At 34.2% G+C, this 21,827-nt stretch overlaps 1 protein-coding gene across 3 annotated transcripts in view; it reads left to right on the top strand.

Annotated features, from left to right (window-relative positions):
- Positions 1 to 21,827, top strand: part of TBC1D19 (TBC1 domain family member 19) — a 48,486-nt gene that overhangs the window by 3,217 nt on the left and 23,442 nt on the right. For 2 of the 3 annotated variants that reach the window (XM_021554457.2, XM_021554459.3), the window contains exons 2-11: positions 4,484 to 4,559; positions 6,798 to 6,870; positions 7,725 to 7,770; positions 9,508 to 9,583; positions 15,361 to 15,435; positions 16,431 to 16,494; positions 17,445 to 17,491; positions 19,018 to 19,128; positions 19,950 to 20,022; positions 20,831 to 20,869. In XM_021554457.2, the coding sequence (XP_021410132.2) occupies positions 4,557 to 4,559; positions 6,798 to 6,870; positions 7,725 to 7,770; positions 9,508 to 9,583; positions 15,361 to 15,435; positions 16,431 to 16,494; positions 17,445 to 17,491; positions 19,018 to 19,128; positions 19,950 to 20,022; positions 20,831 to 20,869 (607 nt within the window). In that variant the 5' untranslated portion in view covers positions 4,484 to 4,556. The remainder of the gene's footprint in view (positions 1 to 4,483; positions 4,560 to 6,797; positions 6,871 to 7,724; positions 7,771 to 9,507; positions 9,584 to 15,360; positions 15,436 to 16,430; positions 16,495 to 17,444; positions 17,492 to 19,017; positions 19,129 to 19,949; positions 20,023 to 20,830; positions 20,870 to 21,827) is intronic. The other variant, XM_021554456.2, reaches the window with a different exon arrangement.

The following is a 21,827-nucleotide window of genomic DNA, read 5'->3' on the forward strand; positions in this document are numbered from 1 at the left end:
ACAGTGACAAAGAGCCAAAATATTAACTTTTCAACAGGTAGAATTGCTGCTGGCATTAATGAGGTAGCAGAGGAGAGAACTCATTTTCTGGGCACAACTTCACTGTACAAGTTTGTAATCAAATTTGCTTGTTTTTATCTTAACTTTTCCCTTTCTGAACTGTAAATGTTTTTAAGGTAGAGATTAGTGGTGTTTGGAAAAACTAAAAGATGGACATCTCAAGGACAAAATGCAGTTTTAAAGCAAATTATTTTGTGAAATCTTGCTAAAATTCTGCTTTAGGGAAGATCTGTGTCAGTGAACACATTTTATTGTGTGAAACTGTTCAAAGACATGAAAAAAGTGCTACCTTTTTAGCACATTTTCATTTGCAGCCAATTCGGAAACTTCTTTTTTCTTAATCTTTGAAGGGAGTTGAGCTTTATTAATTAATTAAGATTAATCAATCTTAATTTTTGTCCCATGCAAACCTCTAATAGACATCAGTCTAACTCAGAGTTGCCCAGAACCTCTAGTGACCAGGGGCAAATAACAAAGTTTTTAAAAACCCCAACAAAACCAACCAACAAAGAAAAGCTTCAGTAGTTTATTCCTAAAGAACTTTTCTAAGACAGGAGGTGACAATAAAATGAAAGATAAGAGTTCTAAATTATGTTTTAAAGGAAACAAGAAAGACTCACAGTGCAAGGAGTTCCCCCTGGCATTGTCTGCATAAATGTTCTCAGATGTTTCTTGTAGGTATGACTGGAGTGGGACAACCTGAGGGGAACTTGTAAAAAAACATTATAGCTACTGTTACAGGAGGCTAAAACGGGTAATGTAAGTGCAAACATCAGGTCTGATACTCCATCCCACCCCACTGCAGCAATTAAGTTTGGGAGTGAGGGAACATTGGTGGAGGTACTGGAGGTACGAAGAAGGGTGGAGAGGAGATGTCATGGTCAGAAACACTGTCAGGGGAGGGGAGTCTGCCACCATTCTTTGGGCAGACCTGTGATAGAACCAGAAGGGTTTAAAGACAATATTGATCAAAGGGAGAGGTAAGGGTCTTTACAAGACTTCAGGTGGAGCAAAGGAGGAGGGGACTTGCTTTGGAAGTGCTAGGAAAATGGCAGCTGGAGTAGGAGCCTGGCTGTGCTTCTAAAGAAAGTGTAAGTAAGAAAGCTTTGAACAATTTATGTGAAATGAATGGTTTGCAAGATGTCTCAGCATATTGTTTTCATGATATTTTTCTCCAGTTAAAAAAAAAAATTGATACAATCTCAATTTATATAAAAGATCAAATTAAGAAGGAGAATGTTCCTGTGCAATGTAGCATTTATTTAATAAAAATTAGCAAAGAATTGTAGTCTCATGAGTCATCATGGATAATTAATGGTTCATTTTCATGCATTGTATTTGGCAAAGGATTTTATTATGCCTGCTGATAGAGATTGTGCCTTTGTTTTAAGTGGTTCAGCAGTAATATTTGTATTAGAGTGAATTTTAAATTGAATGCAGTTGCATATGTGTTGATCATATTATGGAGTTCAAAAGCAATGCAAGCTTGACTGGCAGAGTAGTACTTTTGTAGTAATGTGGATTCTGGTTTTTACCTTGTGTGTGTATTTTATTTTCAGCACTGATTTTATATTCAAAACTAGAAAATTTATTAAACATTGAAATTACATCATTAAAAGATAGCCTTATATCTTGTACCACAGCATAACATTTGAAGCTGTTTACTTCCATATGAAGCTGATTGAAACTCTCTGTATCTGCTAGGTTATTTTTACTTGTATAAGAAAGTTCACACTATTTTTTCCCTTATTGTAGTTCATGTAGAAATGTAGGAGGGTTGGAAAATTGTCATTGTAATTAGGGTTTCACTCTTACTGAAGTTTGTTTAGTTAGGCTCAGAATTATTCTTCTTTCTGTTACAGAAATGCATAACCAAAACTAAAGTCTCTTCCTTAAAGTTGCAGGGGTTTAAGTTTTTAGTGAGTATTTATGTTGAAATTGTTGTGGTTGTGCTTGAAGTGGATTTTACCAAGTCAGCTTGGTTAGTTCTGGTAGAATGAAGTACATAAGGAATGGTGAATATTTATTAGCTTTCATTGAATTTACTTCTAAAGATGGGTTATAATTGAGGATTCTGTTTTATTGTATTTTGGGAAATAATAGCAATAAAACCAAAAAGCATTGTGCCTTTGTGCAAAAATATACTGAACAGTAATAAATGTTTTGAGAGGGTACATGTTTATCTAAACAAAAAAGGCTTTGAAGGGAAATTATGGTTGATAGCCTGTAAAAATATTAGGATTGTGTAAAGTTATTTGCAGAACTGTTTGCAACAGGATAAAAATATGTGTTCACCTGATGCAATTCCACATTTCAGTATGGTTGGATCACTTCTCTGCAGTGTTTATTCTTGTTGAGAAAAGAAATGTTTTAACACAGGAGTTATACTGGAACGCTTTGTTCTGTCAAGCCTCGTCTTAGTAGTATGTTGCTGCCTCTAGTTATTTTCCTTTACTTCTTTGAGTGCTGTGATTGATGGATCATCTCCTGCATGATCAATGCTGCTCCAGTCATGATCACTGAATGCCACTTTCATATTTAGATGTTAATTTGCAAATAGGTTGAGCTCTCTGTTCAGTTCCTCTGTGAATAAATTTCCTATTTCCACCAATTTTATTATTTTGCTGTTGTGCTATTCTTTTGCTTCCTTTCAGCCACATCAGTGTTGAGTGTCTGAATTTTCTTCCATCTTGGCATCCAGCTACAGAGGGAGTACATTTAGAGTATCACTTCCAATGGTGACTGCCAAGATCTCAGCAGGATACCTTGCCAAAATCAAAGACGTGCACACAAGATTGTTAGTGGTACCTTAGGCACCGGCAAATTTGGCAAAATTTTAAAGGTCTCTAAACTACCCTACTGCTCTGTACAGCTGAAGAATGGGGGGTGCCAAGAAATGCTGTAATGATAGCTTGTTCTGTGAAGGAATGTGGAAGGGACAGATGTGTCTTGATTCACAGGAAGCTGACCAAGACTGTAGAGAACACAGATATCCCACACCTGGACCTTGGTGCCCTATCCATAAGATCATGCATAATGCTAATTTTACAGGGAAATAATTTGTTATTTCTTGCTGAAATGTTTGCATTTCATCCCTATTTCCTTTCAGGGCTCTATATTCCCTGACCCAGCCTGTGAATATTTGACTTTTTCCCTGTTCTAGCTGTCACCCTTTGCTTTCATGGATTGTTCTCCTATATTGCTCATTCTCTATTACCTTGCATGTGATAGTCTCCTTATAGTAACAGATAGTATTTTTCTTATAGAAGTACCTTTCATCAAGATGTGTGTGTTGAAATTGGTAGTTTTACCTGGGTGTTTGCTGTTTTTTGGTCATGCAGGGAATTAATTCAGTTCATGAGTACAAATCTCATCAATGTGGGGTTTTCTCCCAATAAATCTTAGACAGGTATTTTTATCTATGTAAAGTTGTAGTAAAGCTTTTTTTAATAAAAATAGAATTTTGTCAACATATTTTTATTTATTCTACAAAAAAATCACAGGAAATGAAAATATAAATGAGACTTAGTCAATATGTTGTACCAAGCAGTTTAAAACAAAACTACCCTACCTAAAATACCTAAATGTGTTTTCCAACATGGTACAACACAGAAATAAGTTAGATCAGTTAATCCAAAGGAAAAACAAAATTATGTGTGAGACCTGGACTAATAATTTTGGAACATCAGCTATGCTAAGTCCCCTTGATTCCTCAGTTTAGTTCCCATAAATTCTAAAGAGGTACCATACTGTTAAGTTACAGCAAAACCATTCTGAAGAGAGTTCCTTTCACTTACCAGAATGAGTATTTTCCCTTGTTTTGTTATGCGGGGGTAGAATATGATCTGTGTTAGAGCTGGCTGCAGCTGCCAGCTGAATTGTTTGCCACATTCTCAAGTATCTAATTTCTGATTTGAAAACTGATCAGCAATCCAGTGGGCAGTGAGTCCCTAACAGTTTCTGTGGCTCTCTTGTTCTGCTTAGCACTTAGGAATGTGTTGATTGTAGTACACAAGTAAAGCAAAGGGAGAGTGTGAATGGGAGGAGGCTTTGCAGCTGAACTCTGAATTGGTAAAAGTGGATGCAAAAATGCCCCCATAATTTGGCGGGGGTTGGAATTTTCACATTTCTTATGTGAAAATTTGTCTCAACAGAGCTTTTTTCAGCGAAGAAAAGAAAAAGGACACAGGAAAGGTGCTAAAGATAGATGTTTTGATAAGTTAAAGATTACCCTAAGAACATTGGCTACAGCAGGGCTAGGAATAATTAAATAATACTCGATGAATACATGGGCATGAAGAGGTGAAGGTTACCAGTGTAGGTTGGTGCACTAATATAAACCTTGAAGAAAGATTTCCCCAATGTGTTATCCTGTTTCCTTTCTGCTGCATACAGGAGAGTCACTGGATTTTATATTCTGCAGGTGAGGAACAGGCTGTGTTAGGAACAGCAGTTTAAAAGAAAGACTCCTGTTGTTCTTTGGCCTGAGAGGGAAAATGGTAAGTAGTCTGTGGACTACTTTATGCCTTCTAATGCAATATTCTGTATCAATTTCCAGAATTTCCAGGAATGTCCAAAAAACTCCTGTTGTTGTCAATAGGAGTGTCAGATGTTTCTTAATAAGCCAGGAGCTCACAGGTGTGTGAACAGCAGAGAATTAAAATACCGTTCTGATTGCACTTCCATAATTTCTTGTACTGTTTTCAGTGTCAAGATAATTAAGCCATTTTATAGCAGATTGTACAGGAGCTTTATTTTTTGTTTGTGTGATTTATCATCTGTCAATGAGTTGTATTTGTGAGGGGATTTTTTTGGATATCTAAAAAGCATACCAGATCTGACAGGTAAACACCCCATGGACCTTGAGATTAGAATTAGTCATATTTAACTCAAAGACAAACCTGAACATTTACAAAACGTGTACACAAAAACTTCTGAAGAACAGAATGGCAAAATCTGCCCTGTTGATGTGTGTTACTTAATTTAAAATTTTTACAGGAATCACACAAAACCACTGCCTTGCATCACAGAAAGCCCTCAGCCTGACAAATGTACAAAAAGGATGTAGGACTTTTCATCACAGTAGCTTCAGAAGGAATTAATCACAAAATACTCCTTGAGGTTTTTGCTTAAAATGGTATTTTGTGAGCTGCCCAAGAACTCACATAAAAATCTTTGTTTCCCAGATATTAGTGACCATCCTTTGCCAGCTATTACCATTGTGCTGGATGGAATACGTGTTTGTTATTTGGCATGGGAGTTATGCAACTCACCACACTTATGATGACCTTTCTTTCACTTATGCTTATGATGACCTTTCTTTCTCAGAAGCATGCTGAGAAATAGTCTCTTTGCTGTTGCAGTCAATAAACCAAATATAAATGCCTTCCTTACCTGTAATGGCAAGGGGACATGAAATAAGAGCAGAAATGCTGTTGCTGTCATTCTCTCCATTATTGTTCATTCCTCTTTTCATGTGAGGAAAATGGAAAGGTTTTCTTAAAATTCTGCATTGTGAATTCACCTAAACCAACTTTTCCAGTACAGAAGCACCCTTTTCTATGTATAAACTGTAAGGCAAAGTACAGGATTTTGGAGTTTTAGTTGTTTACCATGGACTTAAAGCATGCTGTGCTGTCAGCAGTGCTGTTAGGGCTGGAAAACTGCACAAGTTGTTGAAAGATTATTTTTAATTAACTAATAATTAAATCTACTGCTGCAGGAAAGTTTGCTGCAATAGAATCAGTAGCTGATATGGCTATAGCATGTTGTTGAGTAGGTTTTTGGTAAGAGATAGCTCACATTTCTATGTAGATGATATGGCCATATGCTTCTAATGTATGCCTGGAGCTGTCATGGCTGTGGACACAAAGATCCTCTGCTGTTATTTTCAAGTTAGCATGTGACATTGCTTTTTTTTTCTAAACCTTTAGCTTTATTATCTGATGTTAATCAGTTATTGCCATGTACCGTGCTTAGGAAAATATTTCTTAGAAGGCATTTCACAGAAACTTCTGAGTTTCTGCTGGTTGTCCTTTTGGACCTTTGAGATGTATTTGTTTTCTCCTCTTGGTCTAGATGTAGAAGGAGATGCTGTAGCAGCTGGTCCTGCTGTTGCTGAACGATGTGCAGCACCATCTGTGTGGTTGTGTCATGGTGTGGTTGTAAAGCTGGTTAGTGCAGGTTAGTGTGTTGAGTGCATTTCATTGTAAGAGGTTGTATATATCCACTGGTCACAACTGTAGTGAGGAACGTTTGATGCAGTCGGGTTTTTTTTGGTTTGAAGATGGCATTTCGTACTTGAAAGAGCTGAACTGTGTGAGGTTAAGTGGAAAATTAGGGAATGTTTCCAGTTTTAATCTTTCAGGTAAGGTACAGGGATTGGCTTCTAGTTCGTTCCATGTGTACCTTATGACCAATTCCTTAATGTGTATAGTCTAGTATTTGGGCTAAGTATGGGGGGGTCTTCGCTCAGATTATTAAACATCTATGTTTATATGCATTCATTGCATATTCTACTCCTTTTTTCTCTGTTCTTCCCCAAATACACCTCTTAGCATTGATGAAAAAGGCAAAGACATTGAGTGAGAAAGTTAACTGATATTTTTGACTGCTATTGCTCGAGGAAGGACTTTGCTGTGGGTGTAACCTTAAGCATGTACATTACTTACTTCACAACTTGAAGAATGTAATTTCTCTTTAGTTCTTGATGCTTATTTATTTATTTTTCTGATTAGGTTAGCCTACACAAACCAGAAATTAAGCTGGAATCTCTAAAAGAGGATATTAAGGATTTTCTGAAGACATCAGGTTTGTAATACTTCATTGATATATTTTTGAATAGTATATATATATATGTAGGAACATATGTGATATAAGTGATAAAAGAGTATTTTGTGAAGCTTGGTGTCTTGTCACTGACAGTAGCCAGAGGCAGACATTCAGTGATTCCAGATTATTAAATCAGATAAAGAAAATTTAAAAGGGAAAGTGTTGTTGAATTCCATCTGCATTTTGAAAAACATACTATGCAAAGTGCATTTATCATTTTATAAGATCCTGGTGATTTTTTTGAAAGTTCTGAGTGAGAGTTCAGTCACTTACAAAAATGGAAATTAACTTCCATGGAGATACTCTTGAAGATTTTATCTTTAGTTAAATTTCCAATTTGCATTGAAAGTTGTAGGCTATGTTACTATAATGTTAGAATTTTATGATAAATGATCTTAGATTCATGATCATCAGGAAGGCCGCCTCTATTCATATTAATTGTTGGTTTAGTAAAATGATGGATTTAAGAAATAGAATGTAAATTTTTAAACCAAAACTATATTGTAATTATTTGAACAGCAGATGGAAATAAAGGATATTCAGTCTCTATAAAGAGACTTACACTTTTCCTATCTTAATTAGATTAATATTTCTTTGTCTACTCTTGTCTCTGTGGTAGGTAGACATGAACTGAGACCAGACATAAAACCATAAAACCCCAGTGACTACAAAGCAACCTCTGATTGATGTTCCATTAATATTAATTCCTAAAGTTAACTTCTGGTTTGTTTTTTTTTTTGTTTTGTTTTTTTTTTTTGTTTTGTTTTGTTTTTGTTTTTGTTGTTTTGTTTGCTTGTTTTTTTGTTTGTTTGGGTTTTTTTATATTTTAACAGGTTGGGAAAAGAAGCTTCAGAATGCTGTTTATAGTGAACTCAATGTGTGAGTTTATTTAGTATTTTCACTTAATGAGTTCTACTCACATGATTAACTTTTGATCCATTTGTTTATAGAGGTGTATGGTGTGTTGCTATAATCTGCACTATCTGTCATAGCAAGGGTACCTGCTTAGTTTCTGTTTTTAATGTGTCATTATTTCTTTTTCATCCTAATGAAAATACTGGATTCAAGTGCATTTTAAAGAATAAATGAAATAAGTATCACCACATTTTGTAGTTACCTTAGTATTTTCCTTTTCGCTTTGCTTCCAAATGTACCAAAGGTCATAATATAATTCTATGTAAATGAGGTAGCTGTGGCAAATGAGTTTTAATTGAGGTATTTATTGCAACATTCCACATATTTTTTTTATTAATTATTTTTAATATTTGGATCTCTAGGTTTCTCAGGTCAGTGCTCATCATGCTTGGGATATGGTTATAAACAGTTAAATCAGTCAAGTTTCCTTTTTATTATTGTTCAGCAAACTTCAGATTAGATTTCTGGGAAGCATAATTTTTCCTTACATTCTGGCACAGTGGAAAGGTGAATTTCATAACAGATATAGTCATAAATGCAACTATAAAATAAGAAATGTATATACAAATCTATTTGTGCTAATTTACATAAGCTTGTTAGAGTTACCAGTTTAGCACAATGTATATTTAGTAGTGTGTGGGACTTAATTCAGCAAAATGCTTCTGTCTGTTAGTGAGGATTCATCTTCATCATATCTTTCCAGGGAAAAATATTTACCTGTCTCTAGGGCTATCGCATGGAAATAAGCAACAAAATAACGAGATTTGCCCTTGAAAATTGAAATTTACTATGAACACCATGATTTCATGAGCATTGTGGAAAAGCCAAGAAACAGCATTTCTGAAATCTGTTGATACTGATTCTGTTTTACACACTGGGACAGAATAGCCAGTAACAAATCTGCAGCAAGTACAAGAATGATCTTGTCTGTTAAAAATGGAAAGAAATTTGGGGAGGGTTTCCCAAAAACATGATAAAAACTGATTGAATGCATTCAAACAAATGAAAATTCAGGGTAACTATTATAGAAGCTATGTGTAATTTTTTTTTCCTGAAATATGTTTGAGACACTTAAAATTAAGCTGGATGTAATGCTTGGCAAAAACTCATTGGAAATAACCTACACTACTGAAAGATAATGTTTTGGTTTAGTTTTTAATTTTTGTTCCAGCTTTTATATTTTGTCATAATGCAATTTATGAGTGGATATTCAACTTTGCTTAAGTCAGTACCTCACTTAACCTTCTAATTACTTTGGACATGTACATGTTCACTACTGATTTTTGAAAGGAGACCTTTAAAATATATATATTGTCTCTTAAAAAAATGTGATGACTTGGACAGGGAAAGTTCCAGGGAATCATAAAGATGACATGATGTGAAGAGAATACACTTTTTAAATACCTGATTTGTTAATGTAATTATTTTGTAAGTATGTGAAATTATAAGGGAGCATTATTTTTAATACAAGAAGAACTGATGTTGAAATGTTACTAATTCTTGCATATTGTTATCTTATTTCTATCCATAGAATGGATGAGGAAAAAGTACTTCCAAAAATAATACACAGTTTTGATCAACATACACTTGTGTTTTTGCTAGTGCTCTCATGAAAAAAGTTATATTTAGGTTTGCAAATATGGAATTAATTAAGCAAAATAAAACATCAAAATACTTAGTTTACCATATTTTCTTCTTAAGGTTTCCTTCGCCCTGTCATCCTGCAGCACCATCTGAACATATTAAAGAACCTTTAGCCTATATGAGGAAAGCACAGGTTGGTGGTTATCAATTTTACCATTCATATCAGAGTTTTAATTAGATTATTTGAGATTTATTCTGTAGACTGTTATTCTGTTTCTAGGATCTATACCTTAGGAAAAGCACAGATTTGTAGTTGCATCAAAGTTAATAGTAATATTGTATATGTGACATTTTACATAAATACAGAAAACGTTCAAGTAATTCTCCAGCCACGAAGGAAGTAGGATATAGTGGCAGGTAGGTGAAAAATGTAGAATAGATGATGTGACTGTGTCAAAGGGGAGAATTTGGTTTCATTGAGAAGAAAAAAAAGGGGTAGCTATAGGTCATTTCCTTAGGGTTACAAAAACATTTTTTTGAAAGGGCACAGACAGTTTCATGATGAAAGATAACAGGCTGCAGAGACAGTGAGATCTTCAGAAAGAAGAGATATATTTAGTACTTAAAATGTGAAAGGAAGATGAAGAATCTAGAGCTAAGGAGCTTAAGGCATATTGAAGGAGAATAAGAGAAACTGGACTGTAAAGATTAAATGAGAATTTTTTGTGTCAGGAAAAATATTTTTGCTTTTTTGTTTTTTTTTTGCCAATATATGCCATTTGAAGTAAAAAAAAAAAAATCCACATAAAATGTAAAGAAAAAAATAACATGCTTCAGGAATATGATCTAACAAAAACCTCTGAGGTAGGGATAAAGGTGTATTTAACCATGCTGTGTCTAGAAATACATTGCCGTGTTCTTTTACAAAATACTCAACAAATTGTGTTACCATTACAATCATATTGTTGTTTATTCCCCTAAGTCTTATCTCTCTGTCCTGGGTTTCAGTCTTTCAGGATTTGGGGCTATAGTTTGCTTTAATCAATTTTTCTTGTGTGGTGTGAAATGTAATGCCACAATTTGCTGCCTGAAAAGAATCACTCTTACTAGTTTATTAATGCAAAAACCACAGACATATATCTATATGCATGTTTGTCTGAACCAGTTTCATGGGTTATTATTTTACAAAAGTGTATGTAATACTTGCAGTGTTTTTAGGTGTAGAAAGGCCTGTTACTCCAGTAGTTTAAAAATAAGCAGAAGTCCTGTCTTTGCTGGTTTCAAAATATGATTCCCTATTTCAAAGAGTATTAGTCACCCATGTCCTCCAGGTGGTTTAACCTGGTAGGCAGCTCAGCCACTCACTCACTTTCCCCCAGTGAAACAGGAGAGAATCAAAAGGGCAAAAGTGAGAAATCGTGTTACCAAGACAGTTGAATTGGCAAAGCAAAAGACACACATGCCAACAAAGCAAAATAGGAATGCGTGAATTACTTCCCGTCACCAGGCAAGTTTTGTCCCAACTTCTTTATTTGGAACATGATGTTGTATGGTCTGGAATATCCAATTGCTCAGTGGGGGTCAGCTGTCCTAGCTCTGTCTCCTCCCAATTTCTTGTGCACTCCCAGCCTCCTTGCTGTTGGGGAAGCATTAGAGAAGATCTTGAAGCTATGTATGCTCTCAGCAACAGCTAAAACATTGGTGTTTTATCAACACCCTTTTGGTCACAAATCCAAAAGAAAGTACCATACCAACTGCTATGAAGAAAGATAATTCTATCCCAGCCAAACTAGTATGATGCTCTTTCAAACCATTTCTTGAAATCTAGCTCTTTGATAAAGCCTTGTGAATCCTTTCCATAGAGAAATACTGGTAAATTATGGTAGTTGTGAAATAGTAATAGATGCACCGTTAGAGAACTAAGATTCTAAACATAATTTCTAAAACTGCTGAGATACATGCAAATGCTTGATTTCCAAGATGACACTCATTTATCACTGTAGATAATGGGCCTGTAAGAAAACAAGCATCATCAGAGCAATTGAATCACAACTAAGTTTTGTTTTGTTACTCTTTTTGATTGAAGATGAATAAACAGTGTAAAAAACTTACAAAGTCAGTGTTTCAATGATTTTGTTTAAAATATTTGGAAATAGCTAAAATACAAGTATACAGGTTGCTAATACCTTTTGGGAGAGAGATAAAAGTGAAAACATAATGATTTACTTCCACAGGTACTGAAAATTTAATGTTTTGACAGTAAAGACTGGGATTTTTTTATTTGTATGTAGATGTTTTTTATTTTTACTTTATTTTCATTTAGCATCACAGCAGTTGGAAAACATACTTTGGTGCCATCATCAAAATTTGTCCCCATATAAAAATGTTCTGCATGTAAGTCATATTTGTCATATTGTGTTTTTATTAGATACAGTCACCATTTAAGATGCTGTTTCCATTGTTATTAGTCTGTTGACAATTTCTTTATCCTATTCCATCTTAATTAATTTTGTTCTACTTCAGAATTCTGGAAATAAAGGTACTACTCCCAGAAAGCCATCTCTGATAGTTACTGGAATTACTTTGAATCAGTGATTAAAGTGATATTAATATTTTTTTATAGAGTAGGTATTAAAATGTTCATAATTAAACCTTTTTGTTTTCACATTAGTTCTGTTTTCTCATAGATGGCAGACTGAAGTTTTTATATTACTTTCTTTTCCTACGACAAAAAAACCCAGGTTTCTAGAGAAGGATAGAGCATTAATGGCAATGAGTAGTAATGCTATAAGTCATAGGAATATAGAATGATTGGGTTGGAAGGGACCTTATCTGGTTTCAGCCTTCCCTTGCAAGAATACCTCCCACTAGATCAGGTTGCTCAGAGCCCCACGCAGCCTGTCCTTGAACACTTTCAGGCATGGGGCATCCACAACATCTCTGGGCAACCTATTCAATGTCTCACCATCCTCACAATAAAGAATTTCTCCTCATATCTCATGTAAACCTACTCTTTCAGTTTAAATCCATTCCCCCTTGTCCTGTTACTACATGCCCTTGTTAATAATCCTTCTCCCTCTCTTCAGGTGGGTTCTTTAGGTCTTGGAAACTATTCTGTGAAGCTATGAAATTGTTTCCAAATTGCACTACTACCTTCCTCAGTTTCAGCTATTTTACTGAATAATTGTAACCATAGCAATCCTAATAGTGTGTTTTCTTAGTGTTGAATGTCTTCCTAAGACTAGAGGAATCATCTTGTTAAATGTATTGTTCCCATCAATAAAAGAGTTTATGACCTCTCCCTCTGCTTTTTATTTCAGTCAAGAACAGTGCATTCTGTTTCTGCTCACTTCAGGTACTTGCTGTCCTGGAGAGAGGGCATGGTATCTTGCTTGGAAAGGCTGTATAACCCTCACTTTGGTTTTGTCTTCTTTGCATTTACTTGAATATATTTTACTGTGTCTTGAAAAATGAATTATGTCACAGTTTATGACTGTGTATAAGTGGCTTATTGCCAACACGTTGCACCCCCATGCAGTAAGTGGATTAATGTCCAGTGTGGCAGTTGTAAGTCACACCAAGTGTGTTGACCTCCATTGCTATTTGAAATTAGATGGTTCTTGGTCTTGGAAAGCTGCCATCTGTCTCTTCTTTTGTAGCTTTCATATCTTTACACATATCTTTGCTTTTCCCCTCCCTATGCCCCCACCACCTGTCCTCCCTTGGATGGTATCATGAAGTGATGGTGCCAGTGGTACCAAGCCAAGTGGAGAGGTGGCCACATCAGAAGGGAGGGTCACTGTGCAGAAAAACTTGCATATGCTGGAAGAGTGGGCTAATAAGAGATTTATGATGTAAAAGCACAAATGTAAGGTCTGGCATGTGGGAAAACATAATCCAGACTGCAGCACAGCCTTGGATCTACCTGGCTGGGGAGCAGCCTGAAGGAAATTAACCTGAAGGACTTGGTGAACAGCAGGCTCCATATGAGTGGATAGTGTGCTGCTGCATTAAAGAAAGGCAACAGGATTCTGGGTTGCATCAATGTGGGCATCACCAGCAGAGATAAAGAAATCATTGACCCACTCTACTTAACACTTGTCAGGTCACATCTGGAGAACTGTGTTCAGTTGTGGTTCCCACTGTACAGTAAAGGATGTGGACAGACTGGAGAGGGTCTAGAGAAGGGCCACAGAGATGTTCAAAGAACTGGGAAGCCTGACATGTTAGGAAAGGTTGAGAGAGATGGGTTTGTTCAGCCTTGAGAACTGGAGGCTTAGGGGAGACCTTGTTCTAGTATTTAAAGGGTGACTACAGAGGAAAATGGAGACACCTTTTTACAAGAGTCACATGGAAAAGATGAGAAGTAAAGGGTACAAGTTACTCCTGGGGAGATTCTGATTGGACAGAAGAGGAAAATTTTTCACACAGGGAACAATCGGCCTTTGGAATAATCTCCTTAGGGAGACAGCATTGGACTCTTAGGGTTTGGCTGGACAGGAGGCCAGGCCATCTGATCATCTGATCTTGCTTTTGCCAAAAAATACTTTAACTTTGTTTTTGCTACTACTACCTGTGTATTCTCCATTTCCACTTTCTTATCCTATATGGCCCAGTAATTTTCATGCTCTCTCACTTATTATTTATATAACAACAAAACTTCACTTCTTAGCAAAATAGTAAATACTTGATACTACCACTTTGTGAGAGACGAACCAGTTTGTGGCATGGTGTTGTGTAGCATTTGAAAGGAATTTAAATATGATAATACAGTTAAAGAAAAATATTTTAGAGAGTATGATAAAAAGTATGCAATTTGGAAAACATTCCTTAGATTCAAAACTCAGACCTATTTTTTTTATGCAAAAGAAAGTGAAGGGATGACTTGATTGTGAGGAAAAATTTCTGGTGCAAGATAGCAATTTTTTAAATGGAAAAAGTTATGAGAGGATCTAGTAAATGAGCTTGTAAATGAAAGTTAAGATGAAACAATTATAGACAAGATTTAATTTTTTTTTAAATTGCCCTTCCCTTCATTTGCTTCTTGTCTAATAAACTGCAGCACCTTTCGGACAGATCTTTGAGGAGCATGGTTAAACAGTAACTAGCTGTTGTAAAATTTGTGTCTAGAGCAAATTACAAGCAATAAATAGAACGTAATGAAATTAAGTGGAGTCTTTGCATTCATGTGATTGAGGTCTGGCTTGTCATCCACAGAAAATGAAATTAAGTATAGAACCCACCAATGGTGCTGTAGTCACAGAAGCAAAATACCAAGTCCATTGACAAGGAAGTCATTACTAATTGGCATTAACTTCAGGGGAGTTAGCCATGGAGTAGGCACTATTGAAGCCTAATGCAGTTGTCAGAAGAATCTGGTTGCTTTTTAAACTGTCCACTGGCCACTAAGGTATTGTCTACTTTTGGTTTTCTCTGATTAGACAGACAACTATTTCCTGAGCATTGTGTTAGAAGAACCATTTTTTTAAGCATTACAGAATACCAGATTTCTAACTTTCCTTAATTTCTGACAACATCTAAGATACTTTTTGTGGAGAAAGACTGCCAGTCTCTTCAGGCCCCAAAGTGGAGAAGGTATTTGCTATGCACAGTTGATTGACCTCTTATAATTGTTTGAAAAAATTGTTAAAAGTTGATCTATAAAGAAGCTTGATCATTAAACATATATAAAAATCAGTAATTGTGAAATACGCGATTTTTTAAAGATATGAAATATGAACAACAAAATTTTCTGGTTCTTTTTTGTGTTGTAAAGAATGAGATCTGTTTGATCTATTGCTTCCGCATGAAGAAGCATGTAAATATTCTCTTCATATGTTTCCAGATGTCAGTGACTCTTGCTATACTTTTATATATATCTGAATTCAAAATGCTGCTTGTTATCGCATAGTAAATTCAATTTTCAGGAAAAAGAAATTCCTTATAATCGATCTTTCGTGTGCATTTTAGGGAAGCTGGGAGAAGCGAATTCTGAAAAGTCTGAACAGCATGTGCACAGAACTCAATATCCCACTAGCACAGAAGGTAATGTATTGTTAATTTTCTGTTTTCAAACTGACATTTCCTCTGAAATTAAGCCTTTTCTTGCACACTTGTAATGTAATCTTCATTTTAGGCATGGTTATCAAGAGCTGCAGGTTCAGTATCTAAATATTTTCTAATGCAGAATAATTTTCAGAGATGGTGGCAATGAATGTGTCATCTCAGCTTGGGAGAAGATGAAGGCTCTAGGTAGATTTTCCTCTTTGCTGTTGCAGTAATTATCCTCTTGAGAGAGCAGCATGTTGGAAAGCAAATTACTATGTTCCTTGCTCTTAACAGTATTTTGTGTGCAGACTCCACTGTATAACTTGTGCAGCCTGTGTGCGATACCGATGTGCTTTGTGTGCACAGAAATCTGTAGTTGAACTGGTACATGAGGAGAGAGAGAGAGAGATTATTGGTACATCGCTGATTTTGTTTGTCGTTCATTTTGGTGTGGTGGGGGTTTTTTTATTTGGTTGTGTTTTTTGGTGGTTTTTTTTCTTTTTTTTTTTAATTAATATAGAGGCTTTAATTTTAAAGATCATGGAAGTAGGGAGTAATGTTAGAATCTTTTGTTCATTCCCATGTTTTGCCTCTGTGATAGGTGGCAAAACCTCTATTGTTCATCATGAGCTAAAGGATGCTGCTGTTTGGTTTTCATGACTGCCAGGGACAGGAATTTGATGGAGTCCAACAGCTCTATGGAAGGACAGTAAATATTCAGTAACACAAAACTGAGTACTAAATACCCTAAATTCATCACTAAACACCCAAAACTATTTAATGGGCTTATTTCCTTCCAGGAACTGGAACTTTGGTTTTTTGCAGTGTAATGTACCTTCAGGCTAAGAATAATTTGTTAGCAAATAAGCTTGTATTGCTATTTTGTAAAACATTGCATTAATGTATAGTTGAAATTAATACATATTTGAAATAAGCATGTTTTTATTAATTCTGTTAAAAAAAAAGAAGATACACTTTTTTGTGTATTTCAGAGGCCTGCAAATGAACAAAAAGAACTGCTTAATAAATGGAATGAAATGGGGACTGATGAGCCAGGTAAGGCTCATTTAACTAAATTTAAACATCCATTAAATTTTTGTACATGGAAAGGCAGGATGTACATCTTACTTACCAGTCAAAGGTTAATCTAATCTCTTCAAGGCAATTTAATTTTGATCTTTCTTTCATTGGTAGTGTGTCATTATGCATAAATAAATACTTATTTCCTTGTTATTTTGTTTCTAGTTATTGTACTAACACTGAATCATTACTGAGAGGTTATTGTTTTATATTCCATATTCCAGTGCTTTAGAGATTTATTCAATTAGGAGACAGCTCCTCTTATTGTAAACTCAGGCTTACAGAAAACGTTTGGAACTCTGGATAATTAAGCTCAGATTTTTTTCTTGACAAAAGATAAAAATAACTCCTGCACAGAATAATATTATACTTAGGGAAAGTAAGGCTAACTCTCATGCTAGTTCATAGCCAAGTTCTTTAAAAAGGATTTTGCAGAGGTGCTGGTTTGTATCACATTAACACCTCTCTGATGGCAAACATTTTTCATGGATTTTTTAGTACTGCTCCCCAGTTTTCATTTAACAGCAGTATGTGTAATTCAGTAATCTAAGCTGTTAAAAAATACCCTGCTTTTGAAAATCCTGTCTTTCTTAAGTCTAAGAGTGATTCAGTCTAAACACTTGTGAAGATTAAGTGGAAGCTTCCCTTGACTACTGTTCTCTTCATAGAATCATAGAATGGTTTGGTCTGGAAGGGACCTTGAAGAACACCCTCCTCTTCATTTTTCTGGGGTTTAAAAAAATAAGGCAATTATAAGTAGCATAATCATGACAGAATATGTGGTGTTGTTGACATGATATTTGTGATGATGTTATCTTGATCTTTGCTCTAATCTATTATTTAAATTGCTAGATTGTGTTATAGATATGGCACATAGGTTTTTGATCTTTTGGTTTTAACATAGTGTCATTTAAATCTTATTTCAGATCTAAGTCTTTTCCGGCCTGTTTATGCACCTAAAGATTTCCTTGAGGTAAGCCTCAATTCTAATAAAACTTAGCCATTATCTTGTATTCATTATAGTGCTTTATATGAAGTGGGAAAAATAATTGCTAAGTGTATTTCATACTGGTTATCATTTATAGCGAGTCCATGTTTGGTTTACAAAACAAAACGCTATTGTCACTTTTTTAACTTAAGTTTTAAATTGAACCTGTGATAAACTTCTCTAAACCAGAGTTTGGGACCAACTTTTTTTTTCTTGGAGAGTGATTCTGAAGTGATTTTGCAAACCATTTTACATTTTCAATTCCAATATATTAAGATCATAATTCACAATATGTGAAACTAATAGACTGTTTGATAGTAGATTGCAGACTTGTATTCAGTTGAAATTGTAGGTCGTCTTAGAAGGTTGTAAAAAATCAAACATGAAACAGGACTGTGTTGAATTTCAGGGCTTTTGTATGTAATCAGACTGAACCATTAAAAAATTGGTGACCGTGGAATCTTTAAAATCTTAAATGTCAGTATTATTCATCATTTTCTTTGGCTCAAGCACAGAACATCATAGTCAAATAGTACTTACTACGTATCACTCTTTTTGTTAAGTTAATCAAAGTAACATTGAAGATGTTTAATTTATTTTGTTTTCCATCATTGTACTAACAGCCCTGATGTGTGTAAATAAATTCGGGATCTGTAAATAAATTAGTCTTTTTTTTTTAATCTTTATTCAGTGACCCTCATGATCATTCTCTTTTTCTTTTATGCTGTTTTCTTTCCAGAGTTTGCAGTTTCTTTAAATTAACAAGTCTGACAATTAGATTATATGGTATTAGAATACTTAAAAATATGAGACCTGTAGAAATACAGTGTTATAAAAGAATTTCATAAGAGCTGGAAATTCATGTTAGAAAGAATCTTTGCATCACATCAAAATCTATACCTTGAAATAACAGTATATGAGAGACTGTAAGTTCCTTTATAGATCACAGTTACTTACCTTGAGATGATTACTTGTCCTTTAAATTATATTTGCTTTAAGTTTTCAATTCTGTAATTTCTTTTTCTTATATGAAAGAAGATATTTTGATATTGTTATTTTAGTAAAGAATTATTTTAGTAGCAAATTCTGTAGCACTTTTATTGGAAGCTCTGTAAGATTGCCAGTGTAAGAAGATAGATAAAATTATTTCAGAGAAAAGTAATGCTGAAGAATATCCTGGATACTGTAGCCATCAGAAATATGTTGTTGGTATAGCTTATATGAGGAAGTAAATTTTAGTTAAGGCATTACTATATAGCCAACACTTAGTTATGTATATTAAAATTATTTCTGCTTTTTTATTGAGCTGACTTTTCAAAGTAGACTGTTAGCTTCCTTAAAAATTTCAGTACTTGTTGATTTTGAAAATGTTGAGATATAATTTGATAATTTGTGTCTAGATATATGTTGTGGAAAATTATTTTATGCTGAATGTACTGTTTGTAATGGTGATAATGGTTGAGAAGGATTATGAATGTAAGCAAGAAATGACAGAGCTACAATTTTTTAAGGTACTGATGAATCTTCGAAACCCAAATTATGAAAATGGAGAGCAGCCTAGTTTCAGAAATCATCTGGGACTAATTCAGGTTCCCTTAAAAGTTAAAGATATTCCAGAATTGGTAAGTATTTTTTTTTAAATAAGAGGTTTCTGTAAGAGCTTTTTTTCCTTGTTAATGAAAATTATTCTAACTAATAAAAATTAATACAATTATCATCATAAATTTCTCCTTTTGAAAGTGAAAATCAATCTAAATATATAGTTAAAATACAGAGCATAAAGAAGGTCTATGAAAAAATATTTTAAATGAAAAATAAAACATAAACAGTAAAATTTCTGCCAGTAGGGAAGTTTTTATTTTATGAAACACGGGTTTAATTTGTGCCAAAAATACACTTCTGTACATGTTATTCACTTAACAATTTTTCTTCTATACAAGAAACTCCAAATTTGTAGCACATCTCATTTCTGCAGATTCTGTACAAGATCAGTAGCCTGACAGTGAGTTAATTTCTGGCTTTCTTCGCAATATAATCTTAAGTCCCTTTATTGTCAGGTGTAAATGAAAAGAAATGTTTGAGTGCTAGTGTATTATATAGGAGAGTTTTTCTAAATGCTTCACTGATGAGGCTCTTGCAGATTTTATGCTAGTAGAAAAGCCTTCACCTGGGTTGGAAAAGAGATGGGAATTAGAGATCCTTAACCTGATCTTTGATTCACCACTTCACTACATCCAGGTGTAGCTCATACTTGACATGCAAACTGAGGCTTATAACTAAAACTAGAGTAAGAATTGATGTGAGAGTCTATGACAAATGTATGCATTTAGAAGAATTTCATTTGGTTCAGAAAATACTCACATTAAGCCTTTCAGAAGAAATCTCAAGTGATTTAGAGAATTAAAAATATTAATTACTTTGTTATGGTTCTGTTCCTTTTCAGAAAGAAGACTTTAATGAACTAGGCTTAAATATAGGACAGCTAGGTATTGATGATTCAGCACAAGTGCCTCCTGGTAAGCTACTGCCATGCTCCAGTCATTCAAACGGAAAACTAATGAGCAGAATCCTTTGAAATTATAAAAAAAATTGTGTATTTTTCCCAAATTTTTTTTTTCAACCATAAATATTTGTTCTGTGACTATGATTTTAGTGATTTTCATAGTAAAATATAGCTAATAATAGAAAACAATGCATATATGAAGAGTCATATTTGGAGAAGTTTTAAAGTCATCACCTTAAGTAGAGAATATATTAATTTCAATATGTTTGAACACTTCAGGATCTAGAGAACCACATTGCCTGTTTCCAGAAATACAGAAATTATCAGTAAATGTTAATCCAGCTAACAGATAGGCATATTTTTATATATATACATACATACAGGTACACATGCAAACATATTTAAAATATCTGTTGTCAAGAAAATATTACAGGGCATACCCATATATTAATATTCAGTAACTTAAATAGTGTATAATCTCTATTAGTTTTCCATGTATGCATCTATTGCTGTATAAAGAGGTTTTAAAATGGTCTTTCTACATAAAAATGGAAATCACTCTAGTATCACAAGATTTTTCTTTTTAAATGGAAACTTGCCTAGTTGAAAATCATGTGGTATAATGCTGCTTTGATATTTGTGGTTTTGAAACACAAAATTAGTTTTTGAAAAAGAACTTTGATGCAGGTTAACTTTTAGTGATATTAGCAGTAAAGAGCAACTCAATGTAATTATGTGTTAAAAATACAAAAATACATTATCAGCTGGGATGTCTTTTTCATTTATTGTTTGCCATACTTTTCCGTGTTTTTATTTTCTAGAGTTCTTTGAAAATGAACATGTACATGTTGGGCAGAAAGGTATGGATCTGTTTTTATTTGTAATTAACTGTGAGTAGTTAAGAATTAATTTAATAAATTTCTATTTGTTTGTACCTCTTAGAATTTTAAGAACCTAGACTAGCACAAAGCATTATTAGTAATACCATTGCAATTTAGATAGACAATCACTAATACTGTTATCATTTAAATAGGGACAGAAAAGCAAATATTTGCAGGGTACCAGTACCTACCAGAAAAAAGCTCCACAGGTATTTCAATAAAAACAAAATAGGAAGCACATAGACATCTTTTTGGTGGCAACTTATCTTATTCCATTACTGAATTTCAGTTTAAAGTCAAAATTCTTTGGAATCCCTTCTCTGCACACAAAGATCTCATTATTGTTATGGGATCTATGCCTTTATGTCAGAATTAGCATTTTAATAATCAGTTGCAATTGCCAAATATTGCAGTATTAGTGATTAGTATTAGTATTCCATATTAGCCACTATGGAATATTCATTTACTTGTCTCTTTATACTGCTTTTTCTTAAAAGTTCCAGGATTGTTTTTGTAGGTTAAGAAATAACCTACAAAAGGAAGGGGAAGTTAAAAGAAATAATAATTGAATAGTTTAAGTTTGCTTATAGAAGAAACATACAAGGAATGGTTGAAATACACCAATATTTACTCATTACTGTCTCTTCTGATTCCTGCTGAACATTAGCATCAAAGGAAAAAATAGGCAGGATACTGTCCCAAAAGGGCTCCATCCTACTTTTTTTGTTGCAGTAACAGAACAATGATCTTTCTTTCTTTCTTACTTCTTTTGTTGTCATCTTTCTGTCCTGCACTGTCAATTTTCTAATCCAAGAGCAACTCATTAGGTTCTGTCCACTTCTGTTCTTTTCACATTCTTCCAAATAAACTATATTTTCTGGACTTCTTGAGCCATTCATTCATGCCGTTCATATTCATCTTCTCTTGCCTATACAAA

This window comes from Lonchura striata, chromosome 4, assembly GCF_046129695.1.
Source record: "Lonchura striata isolate bLonStr1 chromosome 4, bLonStr1.mat, whole genome shotgun sequence".
Lineage (NCBI taxonomy): Eukaryota > Metazoa > Chordata > Aves > Passeriformes > Estrildidae > Lonchura > Lonchura striata.